The following is a 16,662-nucleotide window of genomic DNA, read 5'->3' on the forward strand; positions in this document are numbered from 1 at the left end:
GGATGACCTGCGGATCATTCAGGAGATTGAGGAGATTATAGATAGTAGCTACAGGGAGGTAGTTACGCCAAAGGAGCTCTGCGGTGCAGAAGGGAGGGTGGAAAAAGAGGAGAGCGGTAGTGATAGGGGACTCGATAGTTAGAGGTGCAGATAGGAGGTTCTGTGGTCATGACAGAGAATCCAGGATGGTTTGTTGCCTCCCGGGTGCCAGGGTCAAGGATGTCTCTGATCACTTGCATGACATCCTGAGGTGGGAGGGTGATCAGCCAGATGTCGTGGTGCACATCGGTACCAATGACATAGCAAGGAAGAGTGAGGAGGTCCTGGAGAGTGAGTATAGAGAGCTTGGTAGGAAGTTGAAAAGCAGGACCTCCAGGGTGGTAATCTCAGGATTGCTACCTGTGCTACGTGCCAGTGAGGGTAGGAATAGAATGCTCTGGAGGATGAACAAGTGGCTGAGGAACTGGTGCAGGGGGCAGGGTTTCAGATTTCAGGATCATTGGGACCTCTTCTGGGGCAGGTGGGACCTGTACAAGTGAGACGGGTTACAGTTGAACTACAGGGGGACCAATATCCTTTCAGGGAGGTTTGTTAGTGCTACTGGGGAGACTTTAAACTAGATTTGCAGGGGGATGGGAACCAGAGTGACAGAGCTGACAGTGTGGCTGGGGTGAAAATAAATGATGTTAAAAGTTCAAGCAAATCCGCTAATAGAAAGGTTGTGAGTGGTGGTAAAAATCTTCTGAGGTGTATATATTTCAATGCTAGGAGTATTGTGGGGAAGGAGGATGAGTTGAGGGCACGGATTGACACGTGGAATTATGACGTTATAGCAATTAGTGAAACTTGGCTACAGGAGGGGCAGGACTGGCAGCTTAATATTCCAGGGTTCCGATGTTTCAGATGTGATCGAGGCAGAGGAATGAAAGGTGGGGGAGTAGCATTGCTTGTTAGGGAAAATATTACAGCAGTGCTCAGGCAGGACAGATTAGAGGGCTTGTCTACTGAGTCCTTATGGGTGGAGCTAAGAAACAGGAAAAGTATGGCCACATTAGTGGGATTGTATTACAGACCACCCAATAGTCAACGAGAATTGGAAGAGCAAATCTGCAGAGAGATAGCAGGCAACTTGAGGAAACATAAAGTTGTGGTGGTAGGGGATTTTAATTTTCCATATATTGATTGGGACTCCCATACTGTTAGGGGTCTAGATGGTTTAGAGTTTGTAAAATGTGTTCAGGAAAGTTTTCTAAATCAATATGTAGAGGGACCAACTAGAGGGGATGCAATATTGGATCTCCTGTTAGGAAACGAGTTAGGACAAGTGACGGAAGTCTGTGTAGGGGAGCACTTTGGTTCCAGTGATCATAACACCATTGGTTTCAACTAGATCATAGACAAGGATAGATCTGGTCCTGGGGTTGAGGTTCTGAACTGGAAGAAGGCCAAATTTGAAGAAATGAGAAAGGATCTAAAAAGCATGGATTGGGACAGGTTGTTCTCTGGCAAAGGTGTGATCGGTAGGTAGGAAGCCTTCAAAGGAGAAATTTTGAGAGTGCAGAGTTTGTATGTTCCTGTCAGGATTAAAGGCAAATTGAATAGGAATAAGGAACCTTGGTCCTCAAGGGATATTGCAACTCTGATAAAGAAGAAGAGGGAGTTGTATGACATGTATAGGAAACAGGGAGTAAATAAGGTGCTTGAGGAGTATAAGAAGTGCAAGAAAATACTTACGAAAGAAATCAGGAGGGCTAAAAGAAGACATGAGGTTGCCTTGGCAGTCAAGGTGAAGGTACAGGCAAAAGGATTGTAAGGGATAAAATTGGTCCTCTTGAAGATCAGAGTGGTCGGCTATGTGCGGAACCAAAGGAAATGGGGGAGATCTTAAATAGGTTTTTTGCATCTGTATTTACTAAGGAAACTGGCATGAAGTCTATGGAGTTAAGGGAAACAAGTAGTGAGATCATGGAAACTGTACAGATTGAAAAGGAGGAGGTGCTTGCTGTCTTGAGGAAAATTAAAGTAGATAAATCCCCGGGACCTGACAGGGTGTTCCCTCGGACCTTGAAGGAGACTAGTGTTGAAATTGCAGGGGCCCTGGCTGAAATATTTAAAATGTCGCTGTCTACAGGTGAGGTGCCGGAGAATTGGAGAGTGGCTCATGTTGTTCCGTTGTTTAAAAAAGGATCGAAAAGTAATCCGGGAAATTATAGGCCGGTAAGTTTAACATCGGTAGTAGGTAAGTTATTGGAGGGAGTACTGAGAGACAGAATCTACAAGCATTTGGCTAGACAGGGACTTATTAGGGAGAGTCAACATGGCTTTGTGCGTGGTAGGTCATTTTTGACCAATCTATTGGAGTTTTTTACCAGGAAAGTGGATGAAGGGAAGGCAGGGGATATTGTCTACATGGACTTCAGTAAGGCCTTTGACAAGGTCCCGCATGGGAGATTAGTTAGGAAAATTCAGTCACTAGGTATACATGGAGAGGTGGTAAATTGGATTAGACATTGGCTCAATGGTAGAAGCCAAAGAGTGGTAGTAGAGAATTGCTTCTCCGAGTGGAGGCCTGTGACTAGTGGTGTGCCACAAGGATCAGTGCTGGGTCCATTGTTATTTGTCATCTATATCGATGATCTGGATGATAATGTGGTAAATTGGATCAGCAAATTTGCTGATGATACAAAGATTGGAGGTGTAGTAGACAATAAGGAAGGTTTTCAGAGCCTGCAGAGGGACTTGGACCAACTGGAAAAATGGGCTGAAAAATGGCAGATAGAGTTTAATACAGACAAGTGTGAGGTATTGCACGTTGGAAGGACAAACCAAGGTAGAACATACAGGGTTAATGGTAAGGCACTGAGGAGTGCAGTAGAAGAGAGGGATCTGGGAATACAGATACAAAATTCTCTAGAAGTGGCATCACAGGTAGATAGGGTCATAAAGAGAGCTTTTGGTACATTGGCCTTTATTAATCAAAGTATTGAGTATAAGAGCTGGAATGTTATGATGAGGTTGTATAAGGCATTGGTGAGGCCGAATCTGGAGTATTGTGTTCAGGTTTGGTCACCAAATTACAGGAAGGATATAAATAAGGTTGAAAGAGTGCAGAGAAGGTTTACAAGGATGTTGCCGGGACTTGAGAAACTCAGTTACAGAGAAAGGTTGAATAGGTTAGGACTTTTTTCTCTGGAGCGTAGAAGAATGAGGGGAGATTTGATAGAGGTACATAAAATTATGATGGGTATAGATAGAGTAAATGCAAGCAGGCTTTTTCCACTGAGGCAAGGGAAGAAAAAAACTAGAGGACATGGGTTAAGGGTGAGGGGGGAAAAGTTTAAAGGGAACATTAGCGGGGGCTTCTTCACACAGAGAGTGGTGGAAGTATGGAATGAGCTACCAGTCGAGGTGGTAAATGCGGGTTCTTTTTTAACATTTAAGAATAAATTGAACAGATACATGGATGGGAGATGTATGGAGGGATATGGTCCGTGTGCAGGTCAGTGGGACTAGGCAGAAAATGGTTTGGCACAGCCAAGAAGGGCCAAAAGGCCTGTTTCTGTGCTGTAGTTTTTCTATGGTTTCTATCAACCCACTTCGGTGTCTGGCACAAAACCTCTCCTCAGTGTTCTCTAGAACCTTCTCCCAGTTCCATCATCCTGATTGGATGACACAACGTTCCTAAGCATCTGTTATCTTTAACGGTAACCCAAACACCGCTAGCAGAACACACTGCTTCTACAGAAAGCCATTACATGAAATACCATACAACATTAGCAGTAAAATCTTTACCAGGGTGTTACACAAGTACACAACAGAAACTGATTCTCCTTTGTCTATCCCACTTGTTATTTCTTCAAAGCATTCTAACAGATTTGTCAGGCAAGATTTTCCCTTGAGGAAACCATGCTGACGACGTCATATTTTATCATGTGCCTCCAAATTCCCTGAAACCTCATCTTTAATGATCGACTCCAACATCTTCCCAACCACGTTGGTCAGACTAACTGGCCTATAGTTTCCTTTCTTCTCCCTCCCTTCCTTCTTGAAGAGGGGAGGACATTTGCAATTTTCCGGTCTTCTGGAACCATTCTAGAATCTAGTGATTCTTGAAAGATTATTACTAATGCCTCCACAATCTCTTCAGCCACCTCCTTCAGAACCCTTGGGAGTACACCATCTGGTCCAGGTGACTTATCTACCTTAAAACCTTTCAGCTTCCCAAGAACCTTCTCTCTTGTTATGGTAGCTTCACATATTTCATGACCCCTGATACTTGGAACTTTCACCATACTGCTACCGTGTATCGCTGGTCCTATCTCACGTTACTGATCACTGCACTCTTCTTGAGAGAAATCAAATTACATAGTACTACACTAAGTGCTAGTAGGCCTTCAGAAGCTCTAGATATTGGGAGGAGACAGTGAATAGAAAACACACACTTCTGGAGGAAAGTTTTGTTTACAAAAAAAAGATACACAAAATATTTACATGAGTAAGATCAATTCAAAATTCCAACATTCTGTTTAGTTTCCAAAACTCAGAAATCAAACATAAACCAAATTCCTGTTCAGTTAGAATTAGCGATATTCATTAGAATAACCTTTGTTACCTTGATTTCTCTAATTAGATCGAGTGCTATTCCCTATTTAAAGGTTTACAGACTAACCTTTCCTTTTTATTTACCCCTAGTTAGAAAACTAATTGAATTCCTATTCTGAAGTATTATGGCTAACTTCAGTCTCAGTTCCAGACAGTGTGTCTACAAATTCAAATTCAAAAATTATATACTGTATCTATACAGCTTTTCTCCTTTCACAATTTTCCAACATCACAACCTTTAAACAAAGTAAATCTAGTTCAGTTACCTCTCAAAGTCTTTGCAAAAATAGTCAGGATGGGAGGAGAGTAAAAAGTCCATGGTTAGAGTGAAATGCATCCTTGATAATGCTTTTTGCCCTGCCCAGGCAGCGTTTATGGTAGATGTTCTCAATGGTGGGCAATTGGGTGCTGATAATCAGCTGGGCAATTTTCACCACACGCTGGAATGCTTTGTGGTCCGATACAGGACAATTGCCATACTACACTGAAATGCAGCTGGTGAGTATGCTCTCAATGGTACAACGGTTAAAGGCCGTCAGTATCCTAGGACAGAGGCAAGCTTTCTTAATGCTCCGCAGGGAATAAAGGCACTGTTGCGCCTTTTTGATCAGGATGGAGGAGTTCAGGGACCAGGTGAGATCCTTGGAAATGTGGACACGAAGGAATTTGAAGCTTGATACACGCTCCACTACAGCTCCGTTGATGTAGGTGGGGACGCGAGTGTGGCTCCCAGCATGCCTGAAGTCCATAATGATCTCCTTGGTCTTCTAGGTGTTAAGGGCCAGGTTGTTGTCGGCACACACATAGCCAGGTGCTGGACCTCGTCCCTGTAGGCTACCTCATCATCCCCTCTGATCAGGCCAACCACTGTGGTGTCGTCTGTGAACTTGATTATGGAGTTAGAACCATGCGCAGGAACGCAGCCATAGGTGAAAAGGGAGTACAGAAGAAGGCTCAGCACACTGCCTTGAGGCACGCCGGTGTTGAGGGTGAGAGTGGAGGTTGTCTAACTTAACTGATTGGGGTCTGTTAGCCCATTCATACGTGCTGTCACGCCAAACCTGTGGCACCAGGAGTAATCAGGAGATTGCAACCTTGGAGGTCTTTCTCTTCAGCCTCTTTCCTAACTGTAGACTCACTGTGTAGGACCTCTTCCCCTTTTCTGCCAATGTTGTTGGTGCCAATATGCACCACAACCACTGCCTGTTCCCCATCCTCCTTCAGAATATCTTACAGCAGCTCTGATACATCATGGACCCTAGCACCTGGGAGACTATGCACCATCCTGGTATCTCTTTTGTGGCTACAAAATCTCCTTTCTATCCTCCTAAATATCAAATCCCCTATAACTACCGCACTACTGTACCCATCTTTCCCTGTCGACACTCAGAGCTGGCCACAGTGCCACCAGCCTGACAGCTGCTGCCATGATCTGATGAGTCATACCCCAGCAGTAGCAAAAGGGGTACACTTATTGCTGAGGGAATGGCCACAGGGAAACCCTGCACTGACTTCTTAATCCCCTTACCTCTCCTGGTAGTCACCCATACATTTCCCCTTTCCCTCCCTCTGATTTAGGGAGTATTTTGGAGTTATGTGAATATAGCAAGTATTAATTCAAGCAAGAACTAGTCTTCCATTCTTATTGTAACTGAAGTTAAAATCACACATTTACAAATAAAGAGGCTGGCCCACAGACTAAGAGATATTGTTTGCAAAATGGTGACCATGAGACATCTGCATGTGCTTCCACCAAACGTTAGGACAATGGAGTTCTGTTAATTGGGCCTGCATCACACCAGGCAACATGGCTCAGTTACCTGCACTATTGTGACTTGAGTTCGAGCAGGTAGATCAGACTGATGTTGTCACTCAGATATCAAACATGGTCACTGGTATAGGTTTTTGTGTATGCAGAGACAACCCTGATTGCATTCATTTCAAGGTGTCTGGCTCTCTATCTTCAGAAGCTTTTAAGAGTCTTGTGTCAATTAGGTTATCCTAGCAGGGGTGTTTGAACATTCAGAGATGATTTCCACTGTAGATATGTGATTCAAAGGAAGTATTGTCAGCCCAAAATATTCAAGTAAATAATAAGTGCTTTATTGATCCCGAGTGGGAAATTTTGTACAGCAGCAACATTTTAAAACACACTTAACAGTGTAAGGACTTAACTAATAATAAAGTATAGAATAACATACACGATAATAATTTACCAATGTGCAATAATAATGTACGAAATACTAAAACAGAGACTATTGTTCTCCTGTCACACAGAGATGAACTGTTGTATATGCTTATTGCATTTGGTATTGGTAGGAAAGGTTTTCTGTAACAATTCTTGTGACAGTGGAGCTGAATGAGCCTGTTCGAAAGGGTGCTCCATTGTTTATTCAGTAGGTCACGAAGAGGATGTGCCTGATTGTCCATAACGGATAACAGTTTGTTTAGTGACCTCCTCTCCACCACTAACTCAAAAGAGTCCAAGTTGTAGCCAAGGATGGATCCAGCCTTTTTGATGAGTTTATTTAGAATTTTTGCATCACCAGCATTAGTGCTGCTCCTCCAACATAAAGCCACAAAGAAGACTGCACTTGCTACAACACACCAGAAAAGATCTCCAACATCTTGCTGCACACTTTGAAGGATCTCGGCTTCCATAGAAAATAGAGTCTGCTCATCCCCTTCTTGTAAATATCCTTGGTGTTGGTTTTCCAGTCAAGTCTGTTGTTGAGCTGAATATTCAAGTATTTGTACTCCTCCACCACTGTAACTTCTCCCAGAATGTATACAGGACTTGTCACAGTCCTCTTCCTCCTAAAATCAATCACCATCTCCCTGATTTGGCCACATTGAGGAGCAGGTGTTCCCTCCCACACCACTCCACAAACTTGTCCACCAGTCCTCCGTACTCTGACTCCTGTCCATCTCTGATACATCCAACTACCGCAGAGTGATCAGAGAACTCCTGCAAGTGACAAGACTCAGATTTGTACTGAAAGTCTGAGGTGTACAGTGTGAACAGAAACAGAGACAGTACAGTCCCTTGTGGTGCTTCAGTGCCCCTTACCATCTCAGGCAGAGAAATACCCAGCCTTACAAACTGGGGTCTATCTGTCAGGTAGTCAGTAATCCAGGAGACAGTGAATTTGTCAATGCCCAAGTTTTGCAGCTTGTCGCTCAGAAGTGGTGGCTGGATTGTATTGGTGATGAAGTTTTAAGGGTATTGGGGAAGTAAGAAATGAGTCTTGGACTCTTGTAAATAAAGGGTTAAAATTGAGTGCAAACTTATGTGTGCTCTGTTCTGGGTAGTGTGCGAACTTCTGCTTGTCCTTCACTGAGTAATCCGCCTGCGGCTGGTTTTAGATTAACAACTTGACAGATGTCTCCTGAGAATGTTACGTTCTGGGGGTTGGGTTCTGGTTATCAGTCGCACACATCCTGCCTTATGGTTTTGCAAGACTTGAACTAAGTACCCTCGTTTGTTTAGGGAAAGGGAGGACTCACTGATAGGTACAGGAATGAACATCTGTCTGTAATTAAGTCAGGGCCTAGCAAAGGGAATAACTGATAAGGACTGGACAGTACAACCATGTGTAATTAAAACCTTGATTTAGTGGACTCTCTTATCTTAGTAATTAAGTTTTGCTGCAACAGACTTGGTGGGAATACCAGTTGAACTAAGTGCTCTTTGTCTCTCAAGCTAGTTCTATAAATTGTAACATTTCTGCATGTTAGACAGAGGTCTGATACAAGCCTCCAGAGGGAGAGAAATCCTCTCCCTCTGGTGTGTGGCTCTGCACCTCTCGCTGGCTGAGTTTGAACAAATAAACTGGTGAAAAGGATAAAGTACTTTTTGTGGTGTGGTTATTGGTCTGGTGAATTTAAGTTTACATTGGTGACATTCTCACTTGCCACTAGCAACATCCAGGTGGGAGTGAGCTCTCTGCAACAGGTAGATGAAGGCATCTTTTAAATCTACTCCTCAGCTTTTTCCTCCAATCCTGCTGAAGGGTTTCTGCCCGAAATGTCGACTGTATTCTTTTCCATAGATGCTGCCTGGCCTGCCGAGTTCCTCCAGCATTTTGTGTGTACTGCTCGGATTTCCAGCAGCTGCCGATTTTCTCTTTATGGCTAATTTGTTATCCTTCTGAACACCACTCTCCTGCCTTCTTACTGTAACCTTTGGCACCCTTACTAACCAAAAACCTATCAACCTCTGCTTTAAATATACCCAATGACTTGGCCTCCACAGCCGTCTGGAAAATGCTAAATACAGCACAGGTATAAAAGGTAGTTTCTACAGCAGAAGAACTGAGCGAGTGACAGTCACATGTATGATGATAATGAGTCAAAATGTAGAATTCAGATTCCAACAGATATCAAGGAAAACTGGGGTGGCAATGGAATGAAGTTGGTAACAAAGTCCGAAGCAACACATACAAAATGCTGGAGGTCAGGCAGCACCCATGGAAATGAATAAACAGTCGATGTTTCAGGCTGAGACCCTTCTTAAAGGAAAGGGGAAGATGCCAGAATAAAAAGGTGGGGGGAAGGGAAGGAAGACTAGCTAGAAGGTGATAAGTGAAGCCAGGTGGTTGGGAAGAGTGGGCCATAGGAGAAAGGGAAGGAGGAGAGAACTCAGGTAGAGGTGATAGGCAGGTGAGAAGAGGCGAGAGGCCAGAGTGGGGAATAGAAGAAGGAGGAAGAGGGCAGGAAAAAAATTACCGGAAGGAGAAATCAATGTTCATGTTATCAGGTTGGAGGCTCCCTAGACATATACAGTGGTCTCCTTATGGCAAAAGAGGAGGCCAATACATGTCAGAATGGGAATCAGGATAGGAATTTAAATGGTCTACCTACATCAACTGTTTTGTCACTTCCTCAAATAATTCAATGAAGCACGTAAGGCATGACCTGCCCCTCACAAAGCTATGCTGACTATCCCTAATCAGGGTATGCTTGTCCAAATGCTCATAAATCCTGTTACAAAGAATTTTTCTTATCAAATTTTACAACATATGTCAGTGATAATAAACCAGACTCTGAATTCATTTCAGTAGTCTGCCTAACACTGAAGTAAGACTCACTGATGTGTAATTCCTAGGGTTCTTCCTATTACCTTTCTTGAACAAAGAAATAGCATTTGTAACCCTCTAATCTTCTGGTAATACTTTTACGGCCAGTGAGGACACAATGCAACAATCTCTTCGCTTTTCTGTCATAACCTGGGATATATTCTGTTCTGCCTTGGGGATTTATCCATCCAAATGTTTTCCAAAAGTTCTAGTACGTTCTCTTTCTTAATGTCAACATGATCTTTCATATTAGCCTGTTGTATGCTATCAAGGTTCGTCTCACCAGAGAACACTGAAGAAAGTATTCATTATGGAACTCTCCACCTCCTCCGACTCCAGGCATGTTTCCTCTTTGATTTCTGATTCCTCCTAACTTCACACTGGTAATTCTCCTGTTCTCCACGTACGCGCAGAACATCATGGCGTTTTCCTTTATCCTACTTGTCAAAGCTTTCTTCTATCTTCTTCTAGCTCCCGAGTCCATTCATCGGCTCCTTTCTGACAAACCTGTAACTCTTTAGAGTCCTGTCTGATCTTTGCTTCTTAAACCTTACATATGATTCCTTCTTCCTCCTGACTTATGTTCCTCTTCTTTTGTCAACCATTGTTGACCCTGCCGTCCTTTCCCTGCCTCAGGGGGACAGGCCTATCCAGAACCCCATGTAAGTGTTCTCTAACCAGCCTCTACCTTTCTTTGTACATTCCCTGATTACATCTGTTCCCAATCTCGAACTCAATTCACCAACTAATTAAGTCGGGGCTGAGTTTATTTTTCGTACTCCGTTACTTCGGACGCTTCAGTTTGAAGCTCACGAACTCCGTTCCGCTTCCCCGTAACGTCACAGAAAGCCCACGTGGCAGCCTGCGCGAGGGCGGTGGTTGCTGGAAGGCCGCGCCTGCGTAGTCGCCGACTCGAGGAGCCGTCCCACTTCACCGGGATTTGGCAGCGATGGCGTTGGCGAGTGTTGCTATGGCGGGCAGCGAGGCTGGAGGGGCTGCGTTGGCGGCGATGGCAGGCGCTAGGCTGGAGCAGAAGAAGTTCGAGTACTTCTCCTCCATCAGCCCGATGGCGAGGAAGATCATGCTGGAGAAGCAGAAGATCCGGGAGAGGTACGGGCCGCGCTGGGACACCCTGGCGCCGCGGGAGCAGGAGGACATCATCGACAACTGGATGGTGGAGCCGCAGATCCGCAGCCGCTACAGCCTGCACCGGGTGACCCGAGACGAGATGCTTTGCTACCCTAGGCTGCAGCTGCAGACGGGCCAGAAGGTCGTGCACTTCGGAGAAGAGGTAAAAAACACAACCGAAGGGACGGGGCAGTGAGGGAGAGTCTGTGCCGCAGTATTGTCAGCAGTGCTGGTGATCATCCTTTCTCCCCTCCTTCCATGTTAGCTTTTGTTTGCATTTTAAGTATGCCTGAAAACTGTCGATATTCAGATTAGCGGTTTTTCATATTTTTCAGTTTTGTATGCCATTCAGACAGATCGTTACATCCGAGTATTCAGACAAAACAGTAACAATGCAGAATAAAGTGTTAGGTGAAAGTGCAAGGGCTAGGTCGAGGTAGATCGAGAGTTCAGGAGTTTGTCATCGTACAAGAGCTTCATTCGACAATCTGTACTTGAGCCTGTGAACGATATACGCAATAGGAATAAATTACAAACAGCGAGGAGTGCAAAGCACGCTTGTGCAAAATAACATTGAGAACGGGTGATTCCTTGCTGCGAGCAATTGGGAGTAAATTAAAAATTTTAAATAACCCGTAGGTGCATTTTTTTGTTTAAGTGAAAGTTGTCTCGACCACTTGTCCCTTCTTGTTAACAAATATACTTGCAACACACATCAAAGTTGGGGTCTCGGCCTGAAACGTCGACTGCGCCTCTTCCTATAGATGCTGCCTGGCCTGCTGCGTTCACCAGCAACTTTGATGTGTGTTGCTTGAATTTCCAGCATCTGCAGAATTCCTGTTGTTTGCGTTTGACAAATATACTTGGTTACTTTCTCCACGCCATGGCCTCTGGGTTCCTGCCCTGCTCATCTGAAAGTGACCGAAGCAAAAAGCTTTGCCGCCCTTCTGGACGGAGACCTCATATTGCAATTGTCAATTCTGCTTTAATACTTGTGCAGGTTAATTTAGAATCTACATTCCCTTGATACCGACATGTTTCTAAGGGGATACTGTATTGCTTTCTCTTGTTCAACTCGCCTAGGCTTTTCTATTTTATATAATTCAAGTCAATCTCTTTGCTGCATTTTTTTATTCCAAAGAAAAGAGCTCCAGCTTTCCCACCATCTTAATTTTATTTTATTTAGGGCAGCCCTTCAAGCAACAACTCTGATTTAGCCCTGACCTAATCACAGGACAATTTACAATGACCATTTACCCTGCTCGGTACATCTTTATAAGACCATAAGATATAGGAGCAGAAGTAGGCCATTTGGCCTATCGAGTCTGCTCCGCCATCCAATCATGGGCTGATCCAATTCTTCCAGTCATCCCCACTCCCCTGCCTTCACCCCATACCCTTTGATGCCCTGGCTAATCAAGAACCTAGCTATCTCTGCTTTAGATGCACCCAATGACTTGGCCTCCACAGCTGCTCGTGGCAACAAATTCACCCTCTTGACTAAAGTAATTTCTGCACATCTCAGTTCTAAATGGATGTCCTTCAATCCTGAAGTCGTACCCTCTTGCCCTAGAATCCCCTGCCATGGGAAATAACTTGTCTAGATCTAATTTGTTCAGGCCTTTTAACATTCGGAATGTTTCTATGAGATCCCCCCTCATTCTCCTGAACTCCAGGGAATACAGCCCAAGAGCTGCCAGACGTCCTTATACAGCAACCCTTTCATTCCTGGAATATTTCTCGTGAATCTTCTCTGTCATTCTTTATACAGTATGTTTTTCTTCATAAATTCTAAATGATTAGGAAAGGATTAGCTTTATTTGTCACATGTACATCAAAACGTTGAAGCAGTGGAATGCGTCATGACCAACACAGACCGAGCTGTGCTGGGGGCAGCCTGCAAGTGCCGCCACGCCTCTGGTTCCAAAGTAGCATGTCCACAACTTACCAATCCCAACCCACACTTCTCTGGAACATGGTAGGAAATCAGAGCACCCAGAGGAAACCCACGTGGTCATGGGGGGGAATTGCGCCTCAAATAGCCTCTGACAACCATGTTCAGTTCCTGGCCTCCGTGTGTGGTTCAGTTATTAAGCCTGGCGGAACAGTTTCTAGTGACAGGAGAAGGGCAAAGGCAAGTTACTGGCACCTTAAAATCAGTCGCTCCGTGCAGATGGGGCTCGTCAGCTGTGGTTGGCAGCTCACCTTGGAGAAGGAAAACTCCGATCTCAAACCTCTGCTGCCTTGCAGCTATTCCCACTCAGGAGTAAACCCCTGAGGGCAAAATCCAGAGCTGGAGTCCCTAAGGCAGTCCTACGTTGAGTTCAACGCTGTCTGGCAACTCCTGCAATGCTGGTGCCAAACTGTGGGAAGCTGTGGTGCCGTTCCTTTGGGTTCATCAGCTACGTGGAGAAGGAGAGCTTGCTACATGGGCAATAACTAGCTCTCCATATTGTACAGATCTGGCTTGCTGGACAGCTGGGACACAACATCCATGGTCAACTGAGTACTGAGGCCTACTACACAACTGTCTATTCTACTTTCTGTCAACTACATTTCTTGATTTTCCTGTGAATGGCTGCAAGAAAATTAATCTCAAGGTAGCATATGGTGACATCATTGCACTTTAATAGTAAATTCATTTTGACCTTGACAAATGCATTGCAATAAACAAAACAAATTTGCAAAGCCTCTTTCACTTAATTAAATTGTCAAGTCTCAATCTTTTAAAGTCAATTGCTTTATTTATACAAATCTTTTCTCAACAGTTAGAAATCAGCCAGATAGAAGTAGGAATTCAGCGTCAAAAGATATTGAATTAGGAAATGATTGAATGAGGAAATGAGCAGTGCATAAACGTATCAAATTGTGCTTGAGTTGAATTGACAGCGGTTTAGCTCAAAGACTCACAAGACAGAGCCATGAATGGGGAGTAAGCAGGAAAGAATGAGGGAACATAATGCACGAAGAGCTACCTGTTTCACTGTGCAGGTGATTGAGCTGGAAGTAGGGGACTGTAAAGCAGGTGGGACGAGAGTGGGACGCACAGGAAAAGAACCAGGTTAATACTGATCATATAAAGCACGTCACACACAATAGGTCAGAGCAGACAGCTGGGAGTACGTTGCAATGGCTACAACACTGAGGTAGTGGAGCAAGAAGAATATCAGAACAATGCACTTACACTCTCAGAACCTCAGTGTACAAACCATTCCCCAGCATAGACCACCTGCACTCCCACCATGGGCAGTGTTCCACTTTGCCCCATTCCCATGTGATACTGGCATCTATGGGGGAAGGGGGAATATCACATTGAAAACTATCAAATAGTGAAAGGTATAGATAGAGAGGATGTGGGGGAGTCTAGAATCAGAGGACACAGCCCCAGAATAGAAGGACATCCTTCTTATAGAACAGAGATGAGGAAGAATTTCTTTAGCCAGGGAGAGATAATCTGTGGAATTCATTACCTTGGCTGTACAACCAAGTCATTGGGTATATTTATTTATTGAGTTACAGTGCAGAATAGTCCCTTCCGGCCCTTCGAGCTGCGCTGCCCACCAACCCTTGATTTAATCTTAGCCTACTCGTGGGACAATTTATAATGACCAATTGAACTACCAACTGGTATATCTTTAGACTGTGAAAGGAAACTGGAACACTCGGAGGAAACCCAGAGAGTACCGGGGAGAAAGCACAAACTACTTACAGACAGCGGTGGGAATTTAACCCAGGTCAGTAGCACTGTAAAGCATTGTGCTAACTACTATTCCACCGCAGCGATCTGTTTTCACTTTGACACGAAAGAGTCGATCAGTGTCAAAAAAAGCCAAATTAAATCCACTGTGATTCAATGTTATAAAACAATAAAACATGAAAATATCTGGGGGGGGGAGTGAATACTTTGATGGGCACTGTATGTCTTATGGTTTTATCTTGGGAATAGTAGGTACTTGCCGTCACAGATTCGTAAGTTGTAACACAGTGAGCAAGAGATACAGAATGAGTGACAGGCGCTCAGACCAATAACTAAATTACATGGCTCCACACATGACAGGAAGGGGGCCTTGAGGTTTAAACCTGGTTATGACCGTCTAGTCTTTGTGCATGCATACTCCCTTGGAGAGGGAGTGAAGCTGGGGTTTTTATGCCATAGACCTTTACACTAACCGGAGGGTGGGTGAACAAAATAGGCCAGAGTGTAGTACAAATTAACACAATTGTCGTCAACTCTTCATTAAAGTCAGCAGCCAACATCAGTACACCGAGATTAGGTGGAACATACGCACATCAGTTAAACTCCCGTCACGTGAACTTTAGCCAAAGTGTGCATTACCGCAGGCTGAAAAGCTAAAGTACCACCAATGGGAGAAGCAATTACACCAAGTTATTTTTGAGATGTTGCACCATGAGGAAGAAAATACAGGTGCTGCTTTTATTGACTGTGCTTCAGTTTAACGATTCCTGTAAGCTTGCAATCAGTTTATTACAGTTTAGAATTGACTTTATTACAATCAGTCTCTGCCCTGGCAGTGACATTTATTTAATGCCACATGCCACAATACTTCTTGTTAGCAGACTTCAGAATATAGAAGGCAAAGAAAATAGATGTGCATAAATCACTTGTTTTATAAGCTACTCTCTCCCTTTTCCTAGCCTCAACCTTAGTTTCAAAAACATAAGCCATGCCAAGTTCAATAGTAGCATCAAAGCTGCAGTTCTGCATTGGTTACGTGTTAAGGAATGCATCCATTTGAAATGCAGTTTTTCAAAGTGATAGAAAGGTACAGCTCAGAAACAGGCCCATCCAATCAATGCTGAAACCATCCAAACTGCCCACTCACATCAACCCGCACCGGGACCATTGCCCTCCGTACCCCTTAAATCTATATGCCAAGAGGGGGGGGAAATATTTCCTGAAGCTGGAGAAATTGTCGTTCACACTATTCAGGTACCACTCCAAACTTTGCTTAAATGCCAAAATTGAGCTTGCATGCACCACTTGAGCTGGCAGCTCGTTCTACAATCTCACGACCTTCTGAGTGAAGAAGTTTCCCCTCAAGTTCCCCTTAAACGTTTTCAACTTTCACGTGGACTGAGGGAGGAAACCCATGCATTCCATAGGAAGGACATATAGACTCCCTACAGAGTACACTAGGGTTGAACTCTGAACTCCCAACGCCATGAGCTGTAATAGTGTCATGCTACCGTGTAGGTAGAATTGTAATTCTACAACACTGACAACGTCCTTGTCATGCTCCTTGGCAATGTTTCTAATGGTGTTACTTGATGTGCAGATATACTTATTTTAAATAATTTATTGCAAATTCTTCAGTTATGTACAGTAACCTGTACAGTTGCAAGAAAAAGTTTCTGAACTGCAATTACCTAGTTCCCTGCATTAATTAGTCATAAAATGTGGTCTGATCTTCATCTAAGTCAGGATAATATTCAAATACAATCTACCTAAACTACTAACACACAAATAGTTGTTCCTTTATTGAACACACTTCTTTATTAAAAACATTGTTTAGTCATTCACAGCCCAGGCTGGTAAAAGTATGTGAACCCTTGTATTTAATAACTGGTAGAAGCTCCTTTAGCAGCAATAACCTCCATCAAATGTTTCCTGTAGCTGCTGATCAGACTTGAATGATGACAAAGAGGAATTTTAGACCATTCCGCTGTACAAAACTGTTTCAGTTCATCGAAATTTCTGGGATATTTGGACAGCCATCTTCAGGTCATGACACAGCAACTCAAATGAGTTAGGGTTTGCATTTTGACTTGGCTATTTCAAAACATACATTTTCTTCTTTTGTTAATTTACTCTTGTATTTCGGATCATTGTGCT

The 16,662-nt window shown here is 43.8% G+C and overlaps 1 protein-coding gene across 1 annotated transcript in view; it reads left to right on the plus strand.

The window, feature by feature from the left end:
* Nucleotides 1-10,600: 10,600 nt before the first annotated feature.
* The window catches only part of c8h1orf198 (chromosome 8 C1orf198 homolog), a 29,832-nt gene continuing 23,770 nt past the window's right edge, over nucleotides 10,601-16,662 (plus strand). Inside the window, exon 1 of the mRNA XM_063056626.1 lies at nucleotides 10,601-10,971. Within this exon, the coding sequence (XP_062912696.1) occupies nucleotides 10,630-10,971 (342 nt within the window). The 5' untranslated portion in view covers nucleotides 10,601-10,629. The remainder of the gene's footprint in view (nucleotides 10,972-16,662) is intronic.

This window comes from Mobula hypostoma, chromosome 8 (assembly GCF_963921235.1).
Source record: "Mobula hypostoma chromosome 8, sMobHyp1.1, whole genome shotgun sequence".
NCBI lineage: Eukaryota > Metazoa > Chordata > Chondrichthyes > Myliobatiformes > Myliobatidae > Mobula > Mobula hypostoma.